At 37.1% G+C, this 23,815-nt stretch overlaps 1 protein-coding gene across 1 annotated transcript in view; it reads right to left on the reverse strand.

The window, feature by feature from the left end:
• Hdac9 (histone deacetylase 9) overlaps nucleotides 1-23,815 on the reverse strand; it is a 792,898-nt gene that overhangs the window by 47,264 nt on the left and 721,819 nt on the right. Inside the window, exon 23 of the mRNA XM_051144941.1 lies at nucleotides 9,876-10,009. Coding sequence (XP_051000898.1) covers nucleotides 9,876-10,009 — 134 coding nt within the window. The remainder of the gene's footprint in view (nucleotides 1-9,875; nucleotides 10,010-23,815) is intronic.

Genomic DNA, 23,815 nt, shown 5'->3' on the forward strand with positions numbered 1-23,815 from the left:
CAAACAGACCATTTTTGCATGCAAAATGTTTCAGGAAGATAAAGCAGATCTAGGTATAAAAAGTCTTACACATGCATCATGCTGTCTGTAAGAAATCCCATTAGATAAAGGTACTTTTCATAAGGTTGGTGAGATAAATTAGATAATTTGAATACAACCCATGAACACACAATGCTAAAGATCATCTTTGTTATATGTAAAATATCATCCTAACCATTCCTTACATAAATTTAGGCTCAATGATAGAGAACCCATTTTCTACATCTTGTAATTAAAATTGAGTTATTGAATGAACAAAATTCAGATGTTTCCTCAGTTTTTACCTGTCACATGATTTCCAAGGACTGCAGCTATTTTAAAACACTAGCTACAGGCAATGAACTAGTGAGACAGGAAGACGTAGAGACCATGGATTTAAGAGGAGACTGGGAATGTCTGAGGGAACATGGGAAGGGTTGGAGAGAGGATGGGATGAAATGATACATTTGTGTGTGTGTGTGTGTGTGTGTGTGTGTGTGTGTGTGTGTGTGTGCGCGTGTGTGTGTTTGGGGACAGGGTTTCTCTGTATAGCCTTGGCTGTTCTGTAATTCACTCTGTAGATCAGACTAGTCTTGAACTCAAGAGATCTGTCTACTGCTGCCTCCTAAGTGCTGGGATTAAAGTTGTGTACCACCACAGCCTGGTTTGATGCAATTATACTTTAATTAAATATAAATTAATTTTTAAAAAAAAATTAGAATCAATAGCAGGAATATAAACAGAATGAGATTTTCTAAAACTATTTTTCAATTTGGGAAAAATGAAATCTTCACAATGTGTAACATTAAATCCACATGTGTGGATTTAGATGGATACTTTTTAGTGTGTCTAAAATATTTTAAGTTTTAATACTCAAATATTTTGTATATTTGATGATATATTTATAAATTATTGGTGTGTTTATTTATTATCAGTTAATTGATTGCTTTTTGATACAAGATCTCAATAAAGTTCAGCCTGGCACTGACCATCTCCATTATTCTCCCATTGTTGATATTATAGTCATACTCAGGTCTAAATTTATTTTCAAAAGATTTGTAGGCCATTTTAGCCTTTAGAGACTTCTAAGAATCATTTCAGAATTTTCATAATAAGGAAGAACTAATCCACATCCTCCTCATGCTGACTAGTTACATAAAATCTGCATATACTTCAGCTTTATTCCCTATACCATTCTTGGTATTTGTTTATTTGTAACCAACTTTTAAAATGAATTTTAATTCTCACTGATTTTAGTTGAATTTTAATTGACCATCAACCTTATTAAACTTAAGTGTTAGACATACTTTAATAAAAATAATTTAATAGATTTGCCATATACATAATCGTATATAATAATAACATATTTCTAATTCATCTTCAGTCTGTCCTCTTGTTATCTCACTATACTGTGTAATCCCCACATTATAATGTTGAAATGAAGAATGGGAGTTTGGATTTTTTTTTATTTCAGATTTTTAAAATATTCAACCACTAAAATACAACTTTAAAAAAGTTCATATCTATTAAACATAATAGAATAAACTATAGCAGTTTCCTTAAATTTCTCTTTTATAAATATAATAGTATATAATGGTGAAAATGAAAGGTTATATATAGTTGTGTACAATGACAGAGAGGGTTCTCACAAACAAGGGAATTATATTCAAAAGATTAAATACATATATATGTATATATATATGTGTATATATATATAATTTCTGCTTTATATAGTTTACAAATTAGCAATTAAAACATGGTGTTAGAAATCCAAAAATCAGTTATTTTAAGAAAGGAGAGAATAGGTACCAATCATTAGGAACTTAGATTCTCTTGACACAATTAATGGCTATATATGTGATATCCTTGTGCTGCTTCATTAAATTGTTCATATTTGTACAGATTTATGTATGAGTATAATATTTTACACTTAAAAACAACTTTGAAACTATTAAACCTTCCTCCAGAAACAACAGTGGAAAAGTTCTCTAATATAGGCAAGTAGGAACACAGACTGGGCATTGAGACCAAATGTGTTCCATTGTGTGATATAGCCCATAAGAAAGAAGGTGAGACTGTCTTGCTCCAACCATGTTATGTTCTTAGCTACAGACCATGACTTCACTGGCAAAGAAAATGGAAAGTCTGCCTGCAACATTCAAACAACTCAGATGAGATCCAAAAAGTTCAGTTGTACTGATCAAAGAAAGGGATTATCACGAAAACGATGGCCAATAGCAAAAGGCCGAAGGAGGCCGATCAGGATGCTCACTTGACCTTCCACGCTGATGAACTCTTTATTATCAATTCCCCTGTGAGGAAGGATTGATACTTAAAGCCTACTCTCATTTAAATAATTGCCCAAGAATGACTGCAATTAGTTGTATATGTTTAATTTGATTGCATAAGTAAATCTGGTTATAATTTTATCCATACTGTGCATCATGAGTCAGTCGTTCTTAAAATAGCCATTGTTATGTTTTAAGTCACTAATATTCCTCACAAATAGAGTTCGAGGGGCTGAAATCGGAGTGGACTGGGTTGACAATCAAGTCATTAGCCTGATAGGCTATTACTATTATGCTTGACTCTCACCTCAGAGTGGCTGACGAAGGATAGCATCAATACAGCACTGAGGAAACAGCAGAGCCTAACAAGTCTATAGGAAGCACAATAGGGCCAAGATGGACAGGAACAGAGTGCTCTTCAGTTCCTGATGCCAAGAGGATTCTTCAGCGTGACAAGAAGCAAGCATGCACAAGACTGAGATTAGTGGTGGCTAATTTTCATGTTTATTTTCTAATTTTTATTTATGTATTTTAATTTCTGTTATGTTTTGCTATGTAGCCCCAGATAACCTCAAATTCTCCTCCTTCTGTTTCCATATCACAGCATTTACAGGCACTAGGTACCATACATGGCTTTCTTTTATTTTCATTAAAGAGATCTGCACAAACAGCTGTTTTCCATCGTACATCAGTAATAAGTGACTTGCTTCATTTGGCATATGATGAAAATTGTGGGGTAAATATTCACCATGGGCTCCTGTGATGCCACTGACCTCAGAGTGGAGTCGAAAGCTACCCACAGCTGTGTTTCAGGATCCATTAGGAGGTGGCTGCAGCATTCCTGAGGAAGGTGCACACTCATTGACAACTTGAGCAAAGTTGCTGGTAGTGATGCTTTCTTCGGCATCTGAGCCTCTACTGCCTCTAAGACTTACATGTGTGATTTATTCTGTTGTTTTTATTACAGCGAATATTATTTTACTACAAAGTATGGGCATATCTGTCAAAATTCTCCATATTCATCACAGAAACCCAATTTGTGATGGCACTTTATTTTACTTGCCCAGCTATATTGCCTGTTTTAGTCCTCTCAACTTGACCCCTCTACCATCAGAAACAAAACAAAACATCCATGCAGAGCCACTGGTGATACCAAGGAACCTCATTGTCTTCCTTTGTATTCTCCTATCATATAACATCTTTTCCTTAGGTACTAACCTGTCAAAGTATTACTTTGTAGCCAAGATCAAGGTTGAATTATACTTCTAAGTAAAATAGTCCTCCATTCCTGTAAATAGAACAAATATCCCCTCTTTGCATCCCTAGGATCTTTGGTAATATTTATCATTACTCTCGCTTGCGTTAGTGCTTTGGTCACACAATAGATGTCGAATAAAAGGCAGCATAATAAATGGACAGATAAAGGCATTCCGTGATGTTTGGTTCCTTATAAAAATGCTTTATTTCTTTTAATTTTTAACTATAACCAATGATGTGTTCAAGCTCACGACCATATTTCTTTTAACTATTTGAAAAAGACAGACAGAAATAACTCAGGTGATTTGCAAGTAGTTTTGAGTTATCCAGATCATGAAGCATTTCCTGAAACAAATGGTTTGACGTCTCATAGTGACCACTGAATATGAGAAACCAGTCTCACAGGGCATGTCTATCCTAGAAAGGATCTTCAAAAAATATTTTTCCAAAACAGTTTTACTCCCTTTAGATTACCCACGCAGCTACTTTTGGAGTACAGACAGGTATCAAAATCTGAAAAGAGACCATGGGGGTGGGATGGAATGTCATTCTGGCATACCATACACTTTCTCTCATCCTCTACTCATGAATTGCAGCTATTTAGGATCTTGTAAGCATTCCCAGATTCACACCAATTTCCCAAAGGACTCAAGCTCAGTCATACATAATCTAAAAGATGGGGAAAGATGGCAAAACAATGTCTTTACATAAAATCCAAGGAAAACCATCCCTCCCTTTCAGAGAACAACTTGGACAACACTATCTCAAGGGTTCACTTCAGGGGTGCTGTCAACACCCACTAGGAATCAGTTAAAAGAGTTTTTTCATTATCTTTGGAACACCAAGTCATCTTTAAAAACAAAGGCAATCTCCACATTCAGCCACTGTCCATGGAATCCCAGGCACAGGAAAGCCTCTGGGGATAGTTTAGAAGAGAGTAGTTTTTTTGTTTGTTTGTTTGTTTGTTTGTTTGTTTTTAAGTAGAAGGAATGGAAACATAGAAGAAATGAGTAAAAAAAGGAGGAAGGATGGAAGAGAGTGGGAAAGGAAGGAAGGAACAAAAAAAGATTAAAGAGGAAAATTGAAAGAAACCTGTTATCAAGCACTAATGAGTAAGGGCGGCTGAGAGGCAACTGCATCATCTCAAAAACTTGCATGCCCATGAAAATATGGGTTAACCTTAAGAACAAACAAACAAACAAGCAAAACAGAAAGCAACTTCTGCTTTCTAATGAGCTTGATCTCATTATTTCTTCTTGTATGGTTTGTGATTTTTTTTTTGTAAGGTCCTGTTCTCAACCCATGGCCGGAAGCTGCTACTACTGTATACTCTCTTCTTTCCTTTGCTCACTAGACCATTTGGTTTTGGATTAGATTCCATAGAGATGGAAAATCCCTAAAGCTTTCCTCTAAGGAAGACTTCTTTCAGGGGAAACAACCTGAGGTGCTGCTAATTGGCTTTACAGAACAGTAGTTGAATGTGGCCTTAAAGAAACTGTGACTATGTTTGCTAGCCAGCTCCAATACAGATGACCGAAATAAAACTCTCCAGGGGCCTCACACACGTGTTTCTGTCACTAAATCTAAAAATGATGTAGCTGTGCACAGAACGAGACCTGATGCTTTTCCAATCAATCTCATGGTTTTTCTCATTTAGGTATTTAATTTCTTAAAAACTCCACACTGATGTTTTTTAGGGCTTCAGTGAAAATGTTTAAAAATATTCATTATAATTTGATTGGACTGATAAATCTCAGTTCTATACATGGCCAAGAAAAAGAATAAGTTAAAAAAATACTTTTAGTATGATTTAAGAAATTAGTCTTACCCAGACATTTTTTTTGTCCCACGCTCAAGTTAGTCTTAACCCAATAGCATATTATTTTTACTTTCCTTGTGCATATTTGTTAAAGGAACAATTAGATTTCTTTCTAAGTATATCATTTTCATGCTGCAAATATTTTTCAAAGAAAAAAATGCCTGCTTAAGGTGCAATGTTTAGCTAGCATTTTTCTTAAACAGTGGTTTTTGTGCCCACCTATATGTGTACAATGGTTCCTGTTGATCCTACAATTCTTTGCGGTTATGTAATATATATTATTTTGCTGATAATAAGTTAGAAAAAGAAGGAAGAAGAATAGAAGGAGGAGAAAGAGAGGGAGGAGGAGGACAGGAGAAGAAGAAGAAGAAGAAGAAGAAGAAGAAGAAGAAGAAGAAGAAGAAGAAGAAGAAGAAGAAGAAGAAGAAGAAGAAGAAGAAGAAGAAGAAGAAGAGAAGATTGTTTTGTTATATTGACAGTGCCTGGCCAAGAGCCCGGCCAAGAACAACAAAGAAAAGGGATAGCATTTTAAAAACTGGCAAAATGTTTATGAATTCTAATCCTCTACACATGAATAAATACATCTGACGAAGTGCAGAGTCCCTTGCAAAGGCCCTCTTGACCTTTCTAATTTGAGCTCAATTGCATGCTCGTGGTTGGGAAACTAGTTGGTTCTGTCAGTGTTTTCAGCTCCAGCTTCACTACATTTTGTTATTTGTAAAAGTGAAATCCCAGATAATAAGTCATAATTGCTCTATTAATCACTTGCAAGGGAGCTTGGAGGGAAATTGGGATTTTTAAATTGCAGTAATTGGCATCTGAAAGACGTCGTTTTTATTTTCTTATCCAGAGATTACTACATAAAACTGCTGTGGAAATTGCTTGTAGGTACTTTCACTAAATGGTGAGGCACAGGCAATATGCCTTATGTATTATTTTTTCTGCAGAAATGAAATTTAAAACTTCAATGTAGTCACAATGACCTTTGACCTAAAAAAAGTGCCCAAACCAGGCCTTAGATTATAAATTATATTGTCAATGAAAGTGAGAACTCTTTGTTTCTTGAGTTGTTTCAAGTATTACATTTTCATTTCCTCTTTTCAAATGAATTATAATGTACAGCACACTTGTGTTTTTCTTCCACTTTTCATTTTAAAAATCTTTCTTTTTGCTTTGTTATTCTGGGCGTAGAGATCCACTGCAACATGATTTACTTTTCAATGTTCAATATACCAACTCCATCTGTCATTCCTAAAGTGTCCTATGGGAAATCTATATCCCTGAATATGTCAGTAGAATCTTCAGTAGGAGAAAACTAAAATGAAACTCCCCTTCTTTAGATTAGGATAAACAAAATTTAGATTTTGCTTATGCAATTGAATATGGTCAACCAAAAGAGACAAAATGTTATTTAGGATATTATAATTTCAAGATAAAATTTACTAAAAGACATTCAGAGAATTAAAATCAGTTAAATAACCAATATAGCTCCCAAATAATTTCATTCATCACTTCTTGGGTTTTATTTATTAGCCCTCTTTGCTCCTGTGCAGATTCATAAAGGCTAGCGAAGATGTTCTTATTCTCTATGTCAGAGCCTAGTCTTTCATAAAGTAAAAGATCATTGGGGAGATCCTGTTACCTTCACCAGAGATGCTTTTTTAGAAGTGAGAACTTGGGCAAGTACAGAGATTTTAATAGTAAAAGACTCATTTTAATGGCTGTGTTGAAAGAGAGCCACTAAATCTGTAATTCCTTCCCTGAGGTGGGGAATGTAGTTTGCTTCTGTCACGGGGTGATCTTTCTTTTTAGGCTGACCAATCATCCCTGTGTCAAGATGCACAGCTCATTCTGGTTTTCTGGCGACACCATTCCAAGTCTTTAAGATTTAAGTGATTAAAGGCCATCCAGGACAGCTCCAAACAACACTATCTCGTGGGCAAGAAATGTAAGCTAAAACCAACCACACAAACAGACACAGCATTTTTGATACTTCTTTGTTGTTACCCCCAAATAATCTCCCATTGTGTTTGACATTATTAGTAGACTATATTTTAACCCTTTAATACTGTGGACAATGTGTGATCTGAAGGGACAGCTTCTTGTTGCCATGAGAGCTGCCTAGCCTCCTGTATAATTTTTAAAATTACATAGCAGTGTTAGGTACTTTGTCAGTCCTGGGATTATTCTTTCAAATTAAAAAAAATAATATATATGTATTTATTCAATAAATATGGCAAAATTATTGTGCTAAAGCACTTTAGACTCATATGGTAAGGACAGCAGTAAAAGTTATGCATTCAGTGTATAGAAAAAAGCACAATTTTCCATAAATACATGTGCAATATTGTAAGTTTTTGTTAAAGAACATTGTAAAGCTTAAGTTTTAAGAACAATATTTTGAATAAGAAAAGTTGTATTTCCAGTTCAAGTTCACAATAGAAAGGCAAAAAACAAAACAAAAAATGTTCCCAAACTCCCCCGAAACAAAAACCAAGTAATTAAATTGCCATATATTCACTAAGTACCTGGGTCATACTAATCAATATATACAAACAATGAAATAGTGGCTGAGTTGCAATTAATTGATCTAAAATCTGGTCTTAGACACAAATGTCCAAGTGGTTAAATTTAAAATCTTCTGAGTGATTAGCAATCTGTGCTGCAATTTAGATATGTGATGCCAACATTTGACCTTTTAGGTTCAAGTTCAGGTCTTAGCAATGCTATGCATTGCAGCTACAAAGCAATATTCGATTTTCCAATCTATAAAAGATTCCTCATCAGGACCCAAGGGAGGATAATTGAATCTCACCCAGAAGAGGAAATGCAATTAGACAGTGGAAGTGGTTGAAGAAGAGGAACAAAGAAGAGGGAGCATAGAAATGGGGTGGGGGGGGATATCTGACCTAGAGAGAGGGAGGTAGGCAGCAGGGCAGATGGCCTGCAGAGAGAAAAGAAACCATGGGCCTGGCATCTTTGTGAGAAGATGGAGACCTCAGACATGGCAGGCATCTGTAAGAATATGGGAGTGACTCTAGTTGAGACTCCTAGTAGCAAGGGTCATGGAGACTGAAAAGGCCACCCTCTAACTAGACAGAGTGGAGGAACAAGAACACCAGCCCACCCTCAAAAATTTGACCCCAAATTTACCCTGCCTATAATATATGTAGGGATAAAGATAGAGCTGAGATTGAGGCAATGTCCAATCAATACCAGGTCCATACTGAGACCCACTCCATGGGAGAGAGCCAACCCCTGACACTATTAATGATACTCTGACACTAGGCTCATAGACGGAAGAAGCTTAGCATAGCTGTCCTCTGAGCAGTTACACCCAGAAGCAGATCCAAACAGATGCAGAGACTCGGCCAAACATTGGGCTAAGCACAGGGAGTCTTGTGTAAAAGTGGAGGTTGGATAGAAGGACCTGGAGGTGACAGGTGCCCCACAAGAAGACCAAAAGAGCCCAGAGACGCTTGCAGAGACTGAAATATCAACAAAGAACCATGAATAGACTGGACCTAGGCCCCTACACAGAGAGATGTAGCAGATGGGCAGCTCAGGCTTCATGTGGGTCCCCTAGTAAGGGGATCAGTGGTTGTCTCTGACATGGACTCAGTTGCTAGCTCTTTGATCACTCCCCTGGTAGGATTGCCTCACCAGGCTACAAAAGAAGAGGACTTGTTCACTCTTGATGCAACTTGATGAGCTGTTATGAGTGCATGGGGGGAGGGCTCCCCTTTTCGGAGGAATAGGGGAGGGAGAAGAGGGGAAGAAGAAAGGAGGGTGTGACCAGGAGGCTGGGACCACTTTGATCTGGATGCAAAGTGAATAAATAAATTATTTATGCATGCCTTTAATCCCAACAATTGGGAGGCAGAGACTGGCTGATCTTTGTGAGTTTGAGGCCAAAGTGGTCTCTACAAAGTGAGTCCAGGGCAGCCAGGACGACAAGAGAAACCATCTTGAAAAACCAAATAAAATGAAGTTAAAATAATAAATAAGTTAATTGATTTTAAAAAGATTCCTTATCACTCCCAGGAAGATAGGACACTATCTCTACCTTAACACATCACATTCTCAAATGATGGCAAAATATAGCTTAAGGGTGTTGTTAATATAGCTTTATTTCTCTGATTTAGCAATCCTACAGGAAATCTCAAAAACTTTGAAAAGTTTAATTTCATATTAAATGACTCAATGTTCATTTGATTGGGTCAGTAGACAAAACATTCTTCTTTCCAAGGGATTTCACTGCTCAGTTTTCGGCTGGGTAAATAACTTGATTGAAAGGAATGCTATGTGGGTCCTCTACCTGGGAGGAGAGTGTAGCATGTCTATCAAAACATAGGGACTTCTCATGCCTGTGTCCTTCATGGTGAGAGCTGCACAGAACGTTCTGCTTTTATAGATGAACTGATAAACTTTTTAAACACACATGCATACACCCTTGTTCTTAACCCCTGCTGCTGTGCACCGGTTGCTTTTACCTCATTTCCTAGAAGGGCATTTATGCAGGCTTCTGAGGCATCACAGATGGCTGTCAGATCATGTCCTCCTTCTAGGGCCAAGGCCACACGTCCGTCAGCCAATGTCATCAACTGCTTCGTCAAATGACCAAAGCCTACCATAATAAAAACAAGAAAATTTCAAAGTATTAAATCAAGAAAAAAAAAACAAAACAAAAAACAAAAACACCACTAGTATGTAACAGGAAGTGAGCATTAAGTAATCCCAGTTTATTTCCAAAGCCCTTATCACCAGCCCCCACACTTAGAAGCACACATGAAAATTTCAGTTCTTTCACATCCTTTTGGTAGGATTTGCTAAGAGGATGGATGAAACATGCCTTAGTATTGTGGTTTCATTCTGTATTAGGGAGGAGATTTCCATTTCTAGTTTGAGGTGGAGTTTTATTTAAATGGCTATAGAATTTGGTTTAATTTTTCCTCTATGTCTACTGGGTTTCCCTCCAAATTTCGGGATACTGTGTTAGAATGCCTTCATCACCATTTCTAATGTAAAGTCATATTTGCACTGATGACATAAAATAAGCTTGCTTCTGATACATTTTTTTTTTGTATGAGCCCAACATATCTAATATTTTCTTCAGGAGTTTTGACCTGTTCTTGAATGGGTTTAATGTTTAATTTTCCATTCTTGCATTGATTGTGATAAATTGTAACATAGCTAGAGCCCTGTTATTTGACTTAGAATGCTGGGTAGGTCTTTCCTTTAAAGTCATGTAGGCTTTGGATTCTCTGTAATTAAGGCTTTTGATTATTGATTCAATTTTTGGAGGATTACAGGACTACTCATCATATCTATGTCTTCAATTATATTTTTTCTAGGAATTCATTCTATTATTTATATGTTTAAATTTATTGAAAATTATCTATTATATTTTATCTTATTTTTCCACTCCAAAGAGATATATGCAAACTTTGTCACCAATATCTCTTAAATTTTCTACTCTCTTTCTGTGCAATATTTTCCCTTTTTACATATATTTTTTTCCTTCACAACTATCTTCCCAACTTTTTCTTTTCAGAAATTTACAATCTACTGTTTAGAATCCATATTAGTTTAAGTGATTGTATTATTAAATCACAGCATTTCTACTTATATTTCATAATTTCAGATTATTTTTATAGCCTCTTATTTCTTGCTTGTGTTTTTACGCATTTCTTTCAGCATATTTTACACCTTACATCTGAAATTTAAACCCTTTAAGTTTAGTTGGCTCTTTGTTTTTTGTACAGATTCATCTCCACAGTTCCTTTAATTTTCCTATTTCTGTTTTGTTTTCTTGTTTTTATTTTTCCTCTCTCGAGTTCATATGCAGTAGAATTTTACATATGAGAAATGTCTGAACCCTGGTGCAATGCAATGAGTGTCTCTGGCCACACCCACACTTTCCTCAGGTTGGTGTGTTGGAATCCTAATTGCCAAGGGGATGGTATCAGCAGGTGGTATCAGTAGGTGGGCCTTTTGTTAATTAGGTGATAATCTCATTACTTTTAAAAAGGGGAATGCCAAAGAGTGCTCTGACCATTTGGGGTTTTTGTTTTTGTTGTTGTTTTCCTAGCACATAAGGCTACTAGAAGTTGTAAGTATGGAAGCCTTCACCAGAACCTAACCGTACTGGCGCTCTGCTACAGGCTTGACAGCAGTGAGGAAAAATTCAATTGCTTTTAAGCCATCATTCTATTATAGTTTATTGTATCAGACTAAACTAAGACATCTGGGATGAACACAGCATCTGTTCTTAAAGCCTGGTAGATTGTAGTTTTGTTTTCTTCTGCTAAATCCTTGAGAGATTTTCTTCTAGACCCATTTTACCATCTTGGATTGTAGGGTTGATTTAGGATTTTGATTCTGCATATGGACTGAAAACCCTGATTTTACATTCACGAGGAAGTTGCTTGATTTTTCTACCTCTTCACTTCTTCTTTCTTTCAGGCTTCTTTTCCTTCACTTTATAATGATAAATAAAATAGGTTTGCCATTTTTTTTTTTCAGCAGAAGTTTCCCACTCCTGTCCTTTTCTTTGGAGCTGGCCTTTTGTTGTTCTTGGTCTTTAGCAGCTCTCTCTCCCATTACAGGTTCACACTTTTAACTGTTCTAGCATGCAAGAAACAACGTTTAGCTCAGGGAGGTGAAGATTAGGAGATGGATATTCTAAAATGACCAACATCTCTAGTGGTTGTTCAGCTTCCTTCATCCCTGTATATATCATCAATAAACCTTGAGGTTCTCTTTTATATTTAGTGTAACATTTTAAGATATTTTAATATCAGAGTATTTGAAGACACCTATTCTTTCATATTGCCAAACTGGAACATTCTTGTTCAGTATGGTTTTTTGTTTTTGTTTTTGTTTTTGTTTTTTGTTTTTTGGTTTTTTTTTTGTAACTCATCATATTATACAAACCTGTCCAGTTGCAGGAATAATTGCATAATAAATGCATAAAAATAAGATAATTGTTTCTGTATCATACTTTATTTTGAGGGTCTGTGAACTTACAGAGGGGATACTTGATTTTAAACCAAGCACATTTTTAATAATTAATAAATTTTATTTTCAGAATACTTCGGAAGTTACAAAGAAATTGATCAGGAAGTACAGATGGTAACCCATATTCCCTCCTTTTCCTACTACTAGCTTATGATTAGTATTTTGCATTTGCTATAATTTTTATTTTGGTAAAGATGTATTATTATAAACTGAAGTCTATAGTCATGCTTCATACTTTGTATGCAGAGTTTGAAAAACGCAGATGTCATGTGTCCACCATCATAGTATCACAAAAATAGCTACAATGACCCTAAGACCCACATGCTGTACCTCCTCACCACTTCTTCCTGCTCAACTCACTAATCAATAATCTTCTTGTTCTTCAGTTTTACCAGCTACTTGATGCTTTCATGAACTCAAACATTCTAAATCAGCGAGCCCATGACTTGCTGTCCTCTTACTCATATAACATATAATATTTGAAACACTTATAAATATCTGCACCTATCAAAGCATGGACACTTGCAAGAATAAATTTGCACACAAAAGTGCATGTTCTAATGGCATGACTGGACTGCTTTCTAATCTGACACTGCGTTTCTTTGCAGTATTACAGTCTAGTTGGCAGAGCAGAGCAGGAACAGTTGGACCGGTCAAGACAGAACAGGGACTTAAGCAAAGTTGCTCCCATGTTAGAACAAAAACACAATAAACAATATCATCTTAAATTTCGGGATGAATTGAGATACTCAATAAACAATTGTTCAGTTGTGCTCTAGCATTTGATCCTAGCCATGAGCCACATGACATGGTTTCCCCACCACTGCCCTAAAGCACTGCAATGTCAATTTTAGCCACCTAACTACTATCTGGATGGAAATCAAAACAGTCACTTTATACATGTCCCATGTCTTATAGAGTTGGCAAAAAAAAACATTTTTAACACTATCTGAAAAAACAAGTAAGGCTGGGGTGCTAGCACTGTAGGACCCCTCACGTCCTTACAGTGGTGGATTATCTTACAAAGGAGACTTAAAGAGTAATGGTGCTGGAGAGATGGCTCAGCCATTAAAGGCTAGGCTCCATACCAAAATACAAGAGTGAGAATGATGTCTGTGACCTCCACCTTGTTACTCCATGAGCAGGGAAGGGTGACAGATTTTCAGAAAATACGAGATGCAGAGTGCTTACCCTAGTGCTCAGAAATGTTCTTTGCCTCAGAAAACATGAACAGTATGTTGTAGAAAACCTTTTAATATATCCTAGACAAAGTCACAATTAACTGTGTGGGTAATTATCCTAAACAGCTTCTTCTGTACCTAAACCAGGGCTATGGTGACTGTTTTCAAAACAGAATTCTAAATCAAGGCCTTATACTATATATTTCATACTGAATGCTCCAAGAAATTGAGAATGCAGTGATTAAACTCCTGCTGAGAAAATCAAATCACATGTATTTTTTCAAACAGAGACAGAGAAATCTGATTTAAGCTCAATTTTACCTTTGAGAATATAAGAAAAGTCCCATAAAATGTCAAATTTAAATGGGATAGTAAAAAGTCAGAGGGAACAGTGGAATGAAGTTAATCTTTGATCTCTGTCCAAATTCCTTTTTCTTTTACCTACAGGCTTTGTTTCCACTCACATGCTGCCCATGTGATCTCTGGAGTCAGAGATGGAAGCAGCTGAACTTGCGTGGTTATGCATGGACAACACACCATGTACACAAAGAGATGAATGTTTTACAACCCCCTTTCCACTCTAAGTCAGCGATTCAAGAAGAATCTCCCAGTCTTATTACCCTAAGCTCTTCTGTTCCAGCTGAACAGTGACCAATGCCAGGACAGGAGAGTTTTAGTAGAAGCCAGGCCTGGGCATGTGTATATGTATCTGTTTGATTAGAGGCTGTGTTTTAATAACAATCAGCAGCACAGCTTTCATGTCATAATGCAACTTCTAGATTCACAAATGACATAAAAGCCGTTCTCACTTTTCCTAGCCTTTAGAGTTGAAAACTTATCTTAGAGTCCTTCCTTGAGGAAGAGGGAACACTCTGCATGTGAGGGATGGTGGGTGGAGCACTCCAGTGTAGAAGCTTGCCAGTATAACACAAGGCCTATTGTACTCAAGTGAGCATGGGCTACAGAGATGAACTGGAGGCCCACATGTTCCTGTAGTTTTAGAAATCCAGACTCAGAACTGTACAACTGAGGGAGTCACAATCCATGTGAACAGGCCCAAAGATTTGATATGAAGTGACTGGAAACCAGGCAGTTCCATGTTACCTGCATTTACTACTATTGAGTTCAACATGAAAACATGGAGTGTGTGTGTGTGTCTGTGTGTGTGTCTGTGTGTGTGTGTGTGTGTGTGTGTGTGTGTGTATGCATGTATTTTCTGAGAAAGATTTGACAGCATTTTGTTTAAGGTAATCTTTCAGACTAAGGCATTATTCAATACTGCCAGACTACAGTATTGGAAAATACTATGGTATATACTACATTATATCAATAGACTGTCGATTATACCATAGACTGCATGTATCCTGGTTGATTTTTAGTAAGAACTCACATAGAATGAAATTAGAAATACCAGAGTAAAGGTACTCTGAAACAAATCATTCCTCTTGATAACCAAACACAGCTGGATTAGCTGCTGTTTTCATCACCAACACACTACCTGACAAAAACACATTGAAGGAAGAAGGATTATTCTGGTTTATGGTTCAGGAGCACAGTCCATCACAGCCTTAAAGCAGTGGCTCACCCAGAAACATGGAGCAGCTGCTCATGTGTGTGTAGGATGTCTGGAAGCAAATAGTTCTTGCTGCAAGACTAGCAGACCTACAACCCTTTAACTCTGCCCCCATTGCCCTGTGTCTGCCAACTAGGGCCCATGTCCGAAGGGAAAGGTTCCAAAACCTCCCTCAAACAATGTCATAAGCTAGGGACCAAGTGTGCAAACAGATGAGCTTGTGGGAGACACTTCTCAGTCGGTTTACAACAGCTGAACCAGAGAACTACCAAAATCTAGGCACACTGCTGCAGAAACTGGGAGACGTATTTTAAATTTAAAAACCTGTTTGGTTTTGTTAATTTAGTAGGAGCAAATGTGTTTTTTTCTCACTAAAATGTATCAAATGAGCTGTAAGTATGGGAAATTTTTGAATTATCAATTTCAGGGAGATTTCCTGACACTCTGAGTCTTTACTCTGCCAAAGAAGTCATTTTGTGTCAGCATTTTCATGAGTTCAGAAAAACATGCTTGAAATGGAAAGTTCTCTTTGAGATCTCAAAGATTAAATCTTACATACATAATTACTAGCTAAGCCATGGAATACCAACCAAGTCATCTCTCCAATTGGCACAACGCAAAGCCATCACTGTACGGCTTACAGATCATTCTCAGTATAGAGGTAATAAAGGGAAACAACCATAACTAGCTCTATTTTAATTTTCTTTAAAGTAAAACTATCTTGAACATCAAAATTAGTATATTGATTGTAGATATTTGAAAGACGGTAAAAAATAATAAAATGTCATTGTATAGCAATGCAATATATACAAAACACACCATATGCTATTATAGAGTATATAAAAATTCACTTCTCATTCAGTAAATAAGTTAAATAAACAACAGTAACAGAGAAACTTTATATAACAACAAACCCATGGTTCCATCAACCAGTGATAGTCAATTCTGTTTTTATGTATTTCAATGTTGTTTATTTTATAAATAAAAGACAATCATTTTTTTTTAGAAAACTACATGCCAAAATGTCACTATTCTGAAAATGTGTCTCACATTCTCAATGACAGTTTAAATATAATACACTAGCCAATTATGTTTTAAGATATTTGTTGTCATTGTGTAAGCTTTTTGTCAGATTAAGAAGGCAGCTCATGTTTAATTAAATAGCCATTTGTGCTGATTCTTGAGCTGTTGTGTACTGTTGGGACCAGGTTTGACTTGATCTTCCTCTCTTTCTTAGCAAGCGTGTGGCATGGCTATGGAGGTTGAATCATGTAGAGGCAAAATAAGAATGAATCACGGTCAGTTTTTTGTTTGTCTTATTCTTTCAGTATTGATGTTTGGTGACGTCTGTTGTAAACAACTTAAATAGTCTTGGGAGAGCTCAGAGGTATCCGAGAGCCGCCCCAAATGTTTGTTTTTAATATGAAGTTGTAACTGGGACTGGAAATCTCTACAGAAGTCAAATCTGAGGGAGATTTACTACAGTTTAGAGATGGAATCTTCTCCAACCTGCAGGTCAGTGTCCATTTCTATCTTGCTCTCTTCCAATAGCAGAGATACAAGTTCAGAATCACCAGTCAGGTCCCAGGGAAGCACACCTGGGTCCCGACTCATTTGATTAATATAAAAATAATGACATAAAGTTATTTCTTCATAAGTCACCTGACTTGTAAAGTTCCAACTTTGCTGACGTCCATCTCCCAGTCAATACAAGTCTTCCTTAGCTACTATTTTCTATGTCTAGTCTACAAATATATCACAGAGAAAAACCAAACCAAAGTGCTACACAGCTCATCTTTCCCCACCCCACGACCTGCCATTCGTCAGAGGTGCCACAGTGAAAGCCAGCAGTAGGGAGGGTCTCTTGAAATACTAGCATCTATTACGATTCCTATCATTTTTTGACTCATTACTGCATGGCTATGATGCAATATCACTATGCTCATTTATTCACAAGTTAGTTCACTGGGGGCCTGAAATGTCTGTAAAGACTCCATTGCATATTCCATATAGAAAACGTCAAAGGGGTAGAATATTTTCGTCCAAAGTGATCTTGAAATTTAATGTTGCACATCAACATTAAAATTAATAAAAAATTAAAAACATAAAAACATATAAAATTACCGGAGAATGTTTACATAGTGAAGTCTAATTATACAAACCATTTTCCTCTTTAAGCCACTTGGTAGTTAAGTTACCACGGTGTTCTTCAGGAGAAAAGAGTCAAACTGCAGTTGAGAGAGAAACTGGCGTAGCATGTGGCAGTCTCATGCACTGGGAGGCTCTCAAGCAGGACTTCAAAGCAGAATCTGATTGTGCAGATGGGCGGAATGCTTGCCACAAAAATACCTTTTAAGGCTCACGGTGCTGTAACTCATATGGTAGGCACTTGTGATTCGTTCCTGATGATGTTGGGATCACTTAACTCACAAAACCATTGTCGCTACCATAAAGCCCTTTCATCTGTAGCCAAAAAGGTCCATTTCATGTAAATGAAAAAAATTCATTAAAGTATCACCTTAATAATGGGTAAGGATATATATTTTCTGGTCATGTTTAAAATGCAAATCTATGAACGTATTCTGAAGATTCATGCCATGTTAAGGTCTTTACTTATTTGATGTCCCAGGACTCTTTCCAAGTTCATTGAAACCGGAAATCAATTTTAGAAGAAGTATGGAGATTATTATCATTAAATCTTTCAGCTGGCTTACTCCAAGCTGCCCTATAAATATTACATATGTTTTAAAGAAGGCATTTTCAAATATAGTAAAAATTCTTTTACTCTTCTAGTCAGTGATGTTCTGGGAAGTAAAATAAGTTTCCATTCTCAGTATGTTTGCAAAGAAAATGTGTATTTGTACTGGATTTTAAACAAAGTCTGAAACAATGAAATATTTTACTGTTTTATTTCTGAACAATAAAATTAATACTTAAGTCTTCTCAAGAATAAGAATAGTGAGAAAGATTGACTGACAATTTTATGACATACCAACCAATCCATCTATGATCTAAAAAAGTCACTTGTCATTTATTGTAGCAACACTGACTGAAGCCTTCCGACTTCACATAAAGCTGATATGTCAAGTGGGCACGTGATGATACAAATTCTGCTGGAACCTCAATGTTCTCAGTCAAAGACATAACCAAGCAGTATTTCTTCTATATCGCAGGTTTGAAATGAACACATAATCAAAAGACACTCCAAATTTATAAGCAGGCTATATAGAACAAAGCCTGAAAGAGTGGTCAAGAAGTATGTCCCTGATGTTCGAGCTGTTCTGTTTATGTTCAGCATTGCAGGTTGAACCCAGGCTGCGCCCATGCTGGATAGGCATTTCATCGCTGAGATACATCCTTAGGCCTTTCATTTCTAAGGGTGCATTTTTAAACTGTATAATTTCAGATTTAGAAATGAAGATTATTTCTAACACAGTTTTTTGTTTGTTTGTTTGTTTTTTAAAGAATGAGGAAACTAGCCAGGCGTGGTGGTGCATGCCTGTAATCCCAGCCCTCTGGGAGGCAGAGGCAGGCATGGATCCATGTGAGTTCAAGGCCAGCCTTGTCTGCAAAGTGAGTACAGGACAGCAAAGGTGATACAGAGAAACACTTTCTCAAAAAACAAAAACAAACAAACAAATAGTAATTTTTAAAAAAAAGAAGAGTGAGAAAACACGGACACTAAACATGGAACTCAGAAGGCAAACAGTCAGCAACAGAATCAGAGTTGGCTCTGGATCCCTGAAGAGCACATTTATCCCTGTTTCTTGCCAATACTTACATAAATACTGGCCATGCTCTCAGATAAAAAGTCTTCCATCTCAGAAAGAGCTACTTCAGAGACGGTGCCTGGATACCAAATGGGACTTTCTCTCTTGTTCTATTGATCTCTCCTCCTCCTCCTCTTTTTTCCTTTACCGATTGTTGCTTTGTTGTCTTGAGTGCAGACAAATCAGTAGCACAGAAGCATATGAATTAAATTTCCATTAATATATGCAAGTGTATAACCAGTGAGAGGGGAAAATCCCTAGAAAACCCTCTGGGCACTGACTTTTGCCAAACCCCAATTGCAACTTAATTTGCCAATCACTAGCTTTTACTGCTGTTTCCAATAATTTATCAAACACATGAGGTCTATACTTGCATTGGTGCCCTTGCATAAGTGGCTAAGTGACATGAAGTGAAAACAGATCTGGTTCATGCCAGGCAATGATGATGCCATTACAGAAGTTTGAATGGCTCAAATGGAGCCTGCGACTCCTGACCTCATCTCTAAGAATAACTATGGCACTACTAGAGTCCTGTCTTCTAAGAGCCAAAAATATTAGAGTCTTGTCCACAGACAAATATCAATTTACACAAAGAAAGATGAGCATAACAAATGAAGTGACATAAGGCTTAATACATGAGACTGTAACTGCATACAGAAGATGCTTGGAGGTGGTGTGATATTTGTAAGTCTTTGCTTAAGGTTCCACTTTTTTCTTTCTTTCTTTCTTTCTTTCTTTCTTTCTTTCTTTCTGTTTGTTTGGCTTTTTTGGTTTTTTTTGTTTTTTTGCTTTTTGTTTTTTGAGACAGGGTTTCTGTGTGTGTGTAGTCTTGGCTATCCTGGACTCACTTTGGAGACCAGGCTGGCCTTGAACTCACAGCGAACCACCTGCCTCTGCCTGCTGAGTGCTGGGATTAAAGGCATGCGCCACCACGCCCAGCTAAGGTTCTAACATGACAGTAGTAGTGCTGCTTGGGTCACCTGAGATGGTATATACAACATGCATCACTCAGCTCATGGCAACGCGGACATTGGTTCATCCAAGCCCATTGGACCCATTCATGATTTCAAAGCACTGCTAGATAAATAGGAGACATCTTCTAGATGGCACCATTACCTTAATCTATTAAGGGGTTCTTTTAGTAAATGGAGCTCTACGATCACTCAAATCAGCACAGGATGACATACATTCTATAGGCACAGAACAAAGTAAAGAATGCACTGATAAGCTGGTTAAGTCGGAGTCTGTATTTCCAGATGGTCCTCTTTGAACATTATTTGGCAAAGATAAATGGAGAAGACCTGAACAATATTCTCAAACTCAGTGTGGAGTTCCATCAGAGTAGGCATTTAGTATAGGTTACGATTAGCTGCTCATTTAGAATGAGCTTACCAACACCTACTTAACTCAATTTCTATTACACACTTTACTGGTCAGGACTTACGGATATCTCAGTGGCACTATCCTGTAGTACCCTTCATTTTGTGAGTTGGAACAAAGTCTGTCAATAGTGAACTGTTGATTCAGTGATTGGCAGAAGTAGTTTTCTGTTGAACTTGAGTGTATTGATGAGATGTTTGAGGCTCTGTGACAAACACAATGAAGGGAAGGATGCCCAAACCATTTTAACCAAAAAACTTTCTAGCTAGTTACAGAAGAGGAAGTTGAAGAGATCTGAAGTAAAATTTGCATGGAGAAGGGTTGAAAATTGAGGAAAACACATGAAAGGAATGTGGCTGGCTTCTGGTCAGAATGGAAAGCTCAGATTTGTACCCACCATGGGCTGAATTTTGCCAAGTAACCTGAAATCAGAAGAGCACTCCTCTCCAGAGCCTCCTGATTAATCCCAGCCTGGCTTGACACCAAGTTTGTGACGTTCAAGGCTGAGGATCCTGTTGGGTCTTGTACCAACTGCTGGTCTACAGAACTTTGAGATAAGAGCTGTGAGTAGTAATTACAAACTTCCTTCACTGTATGAGTGTCTAAGAAGCACCAGATCTCCCCGGTGAGCTCCATGAATGTTGAGAATATAAAGAAACAACAATAAAGGTAACTGCAATCCTTACTGAGTCCAAAACGTTTATCTGTACAAGTTCTTGGCTTTATAAAGACACTGTTTTCGTTCAGTCTTCATGGTGACCTCAAGAGGCAGCCATGAAAAACACTGTATGGCCTTTCTTCTGAGGAGTAACTAAAAATTTGAGGAAGGTTTTGAGGCTTTTCCAATGCACAGAAATAGAAAGTAGAAGAATCTGGGCTCCATCAGGCTTTCTGAGTTTAGAGTCTAAAGTCTTAACTATTAAACATACTGCCTCTTTATAACAAAACATGTTTTTAAAAAAAGCACCTAAATTTTTTAAACAGCACACACATTATGCTCAATTTTCACTTGGAATAAGATAAACATCACATGGACCAATTATCTGTGGCCTCTGTGGAGGTAGACTGTTGTGAGAAAACACAATTGGGATGTTTTCCGTTGTGATGACTTGCTGGGAGAAGTCCAAGCTAATGTCTATGGGTCACCTTGTAGAAAATAATGTACATTACTAGTGGATGACCATGAGCTCATGGAAAATAGGTGACCACTACCAAGCCTCAAAAAGTACTGGTTCCTGGGCTCTCTCCTGAGGCTCTGCTAAAGAGATATCCTCTGCTGAGACAGGCTGTACGCTGTGACGCCTTTCTAACCATCACACTTTGTCCTTGATGAGATTTCGGACAGCTAACACAGCACACAAAGTAGAAAGCCCTAGATTTTGAGAAAGCAAGCACGCCAGCAGGGCAGTTTTGGCTTAGTACCACAGCACTGTGAGCTCAACACTTCATCTCCTCCCGGTTTCTACTTCAGGTCCTTCAAGGCTCAAGCTCACCTCCCATTCCCACATTCGGCCACACCACACGCTCACTCTTAACTTGCACAGAACTGTTAAGTAGTCTGGTGAGAATACTTTAATCAACTTGGAGCCCATATTTTGAGCTCCTATTTATGAATTTCCCATCCATCTTTAAATTAAACTGTAATCAATTCCCTGTCCTTTCTGTGAAATCTTCACACTCACTTCTTTTCTATATAGTTTTTAATGTGTCTACCATCAATGACTCTTTAAACCACTAGAGTTTGGGCCCAAATCCTACCACAGGGCTAGGCGAGCACAGTACATAGTAATCAAATCACCGAAGACTAAACCATTAAACACTAAGCAACAGTGAAAGGACGGCTACTGTTTCTGTAGACTTTGTGGAAGAATAGCTTCCCCCACTAAACACATTGCCACTTGTGTTTAGAAAATTATGCAAGAGGGAATATATATGCACTTACTTTAGAGTCTAAAAAGCAAGAAGTTAAGTACATTGTTCAAGGTGAAACATCAAAGGTAGGATCTGAAGTCTTTGACTCTAGAAATCTTGTTTTTAACCATAGTTCTTACTTTGCAACTTAGGATCCATAATAACACTGAGGTGCATTTTTTTTCCAGAAAGGTAAAGAAAGTAAAACACATGAAAAATATTCTATGTAAGCTGTTATAGAAAATCTTTCACATCTATGTGTGTGTATGTGTACATGGTACATGTGTGTTCAGATGCATATGGGGTGCAAGTGTATGTGTATATATGATGCGTGTGTGTATTTGGCACATGCAGGCAGATTCAGAGGCCAGCCTTGAGTGTCATTCTTTAGGTGCTGTTTATCTGTTTGTTTGCTATTTGTTTACTTATTTACCGTTTGAGACAAGGTCTCCCTGGCACAGATCTCACTAAGTAGACGAGGCTGGCTGGCCAGAGAGCCCAGGATTTGCCTCCTCTTCTTCCCAGCGCTGCAATCCCAATTCTACACCACCACATTTGACTTTTTAAAAAATGTTGATTCTGAGGGTCAAATGCGGGTCTTCTTACAAACACTTTAATGATAACGCTATCTTCCAATTCCTATTTTCTTTAAGAAAATTTTTTAAAGACACTGTTGAAATGTAAGTAGAAAATCTTTCTCAAGGATTGAATATGGCAAATGAAAGATAAAAAGTATTTAAAGAAGAAATTAAAACCAATATCCTAAAGAGAAAAATCAACCCCTTCTCGGACTGTTAGTAACAAAAGTCCGTAACATAAGAAATTCAACTGGTCAGCAGTAAATTGTCCTAAGTCAATTTATGTATTTTGGAAGCTGCTAACCCACACTGCTGGTTCACTCAGGAATTTAAGTTTTATTCCTTCTCAAGTCTCTGAGGGGCATTGAAGACAAGATAGTATAGTTTTACAACCAAGCTTAGTTGGTTAGGGGACAAGATCGTTTTAGATCAAGATAAAGAAATTAAGTAATTAGAGTTGAGATAGGATAAATTTTGGATCTCATTTGGAAATTTAGACCCAACAAAACAGGAAAAATACTTACTTCAAATGAGATGAATGCAGATGGCCAAGTCACTATGAATGTAACATGTACAGAACTTATTATTCCCATGATTGTCACATGGTTCTCCCTCCTGTATGTAGTTTGTCTTATGCATGTGTAATAAAATAAAATTTAAAAAAATATCATTTGAAAAAAAAAAGAAATTCAATTGATTTAGTTTCACATGGAGTGAAAACTAGAACACTATGTTTTCAAAGGGACTCAGTCAAACAACTGTAAGGAATCCATTCACGTAAGAAATGTCTGTTGAGCACTGACTATATGCTCCAGTAGCTTTGCTGCCCAATGATAACACACTGTGGGTCAAGCAAAGGAAGTACCTACTATCAGTAGTTTATAAGCTAAAGTTTCCTAGCGTGACCAGAACCAGGCACTGTGTTACATTATCTCATTTAAGCAGTACATAATGGACCAATGGGAGAATACATAATAAGAAAGTTCACTTGCCCTATCAAGCAGCTCAGTCGATGGCCAG

Source organism: Acomys russatus, chromosome 1 (assembly GCF_903995435.1).
Source record: "Acomys russatus chromosome 1, mAcoRus1.1, whole genome shotgun sequence".
Taxonomy (NCBI): domain Eukaryota; kingdom Metazoa; phylum Chordata; class Mammalia; order Rodentia; family Muridae; genus Acomys; species Acomys russatus.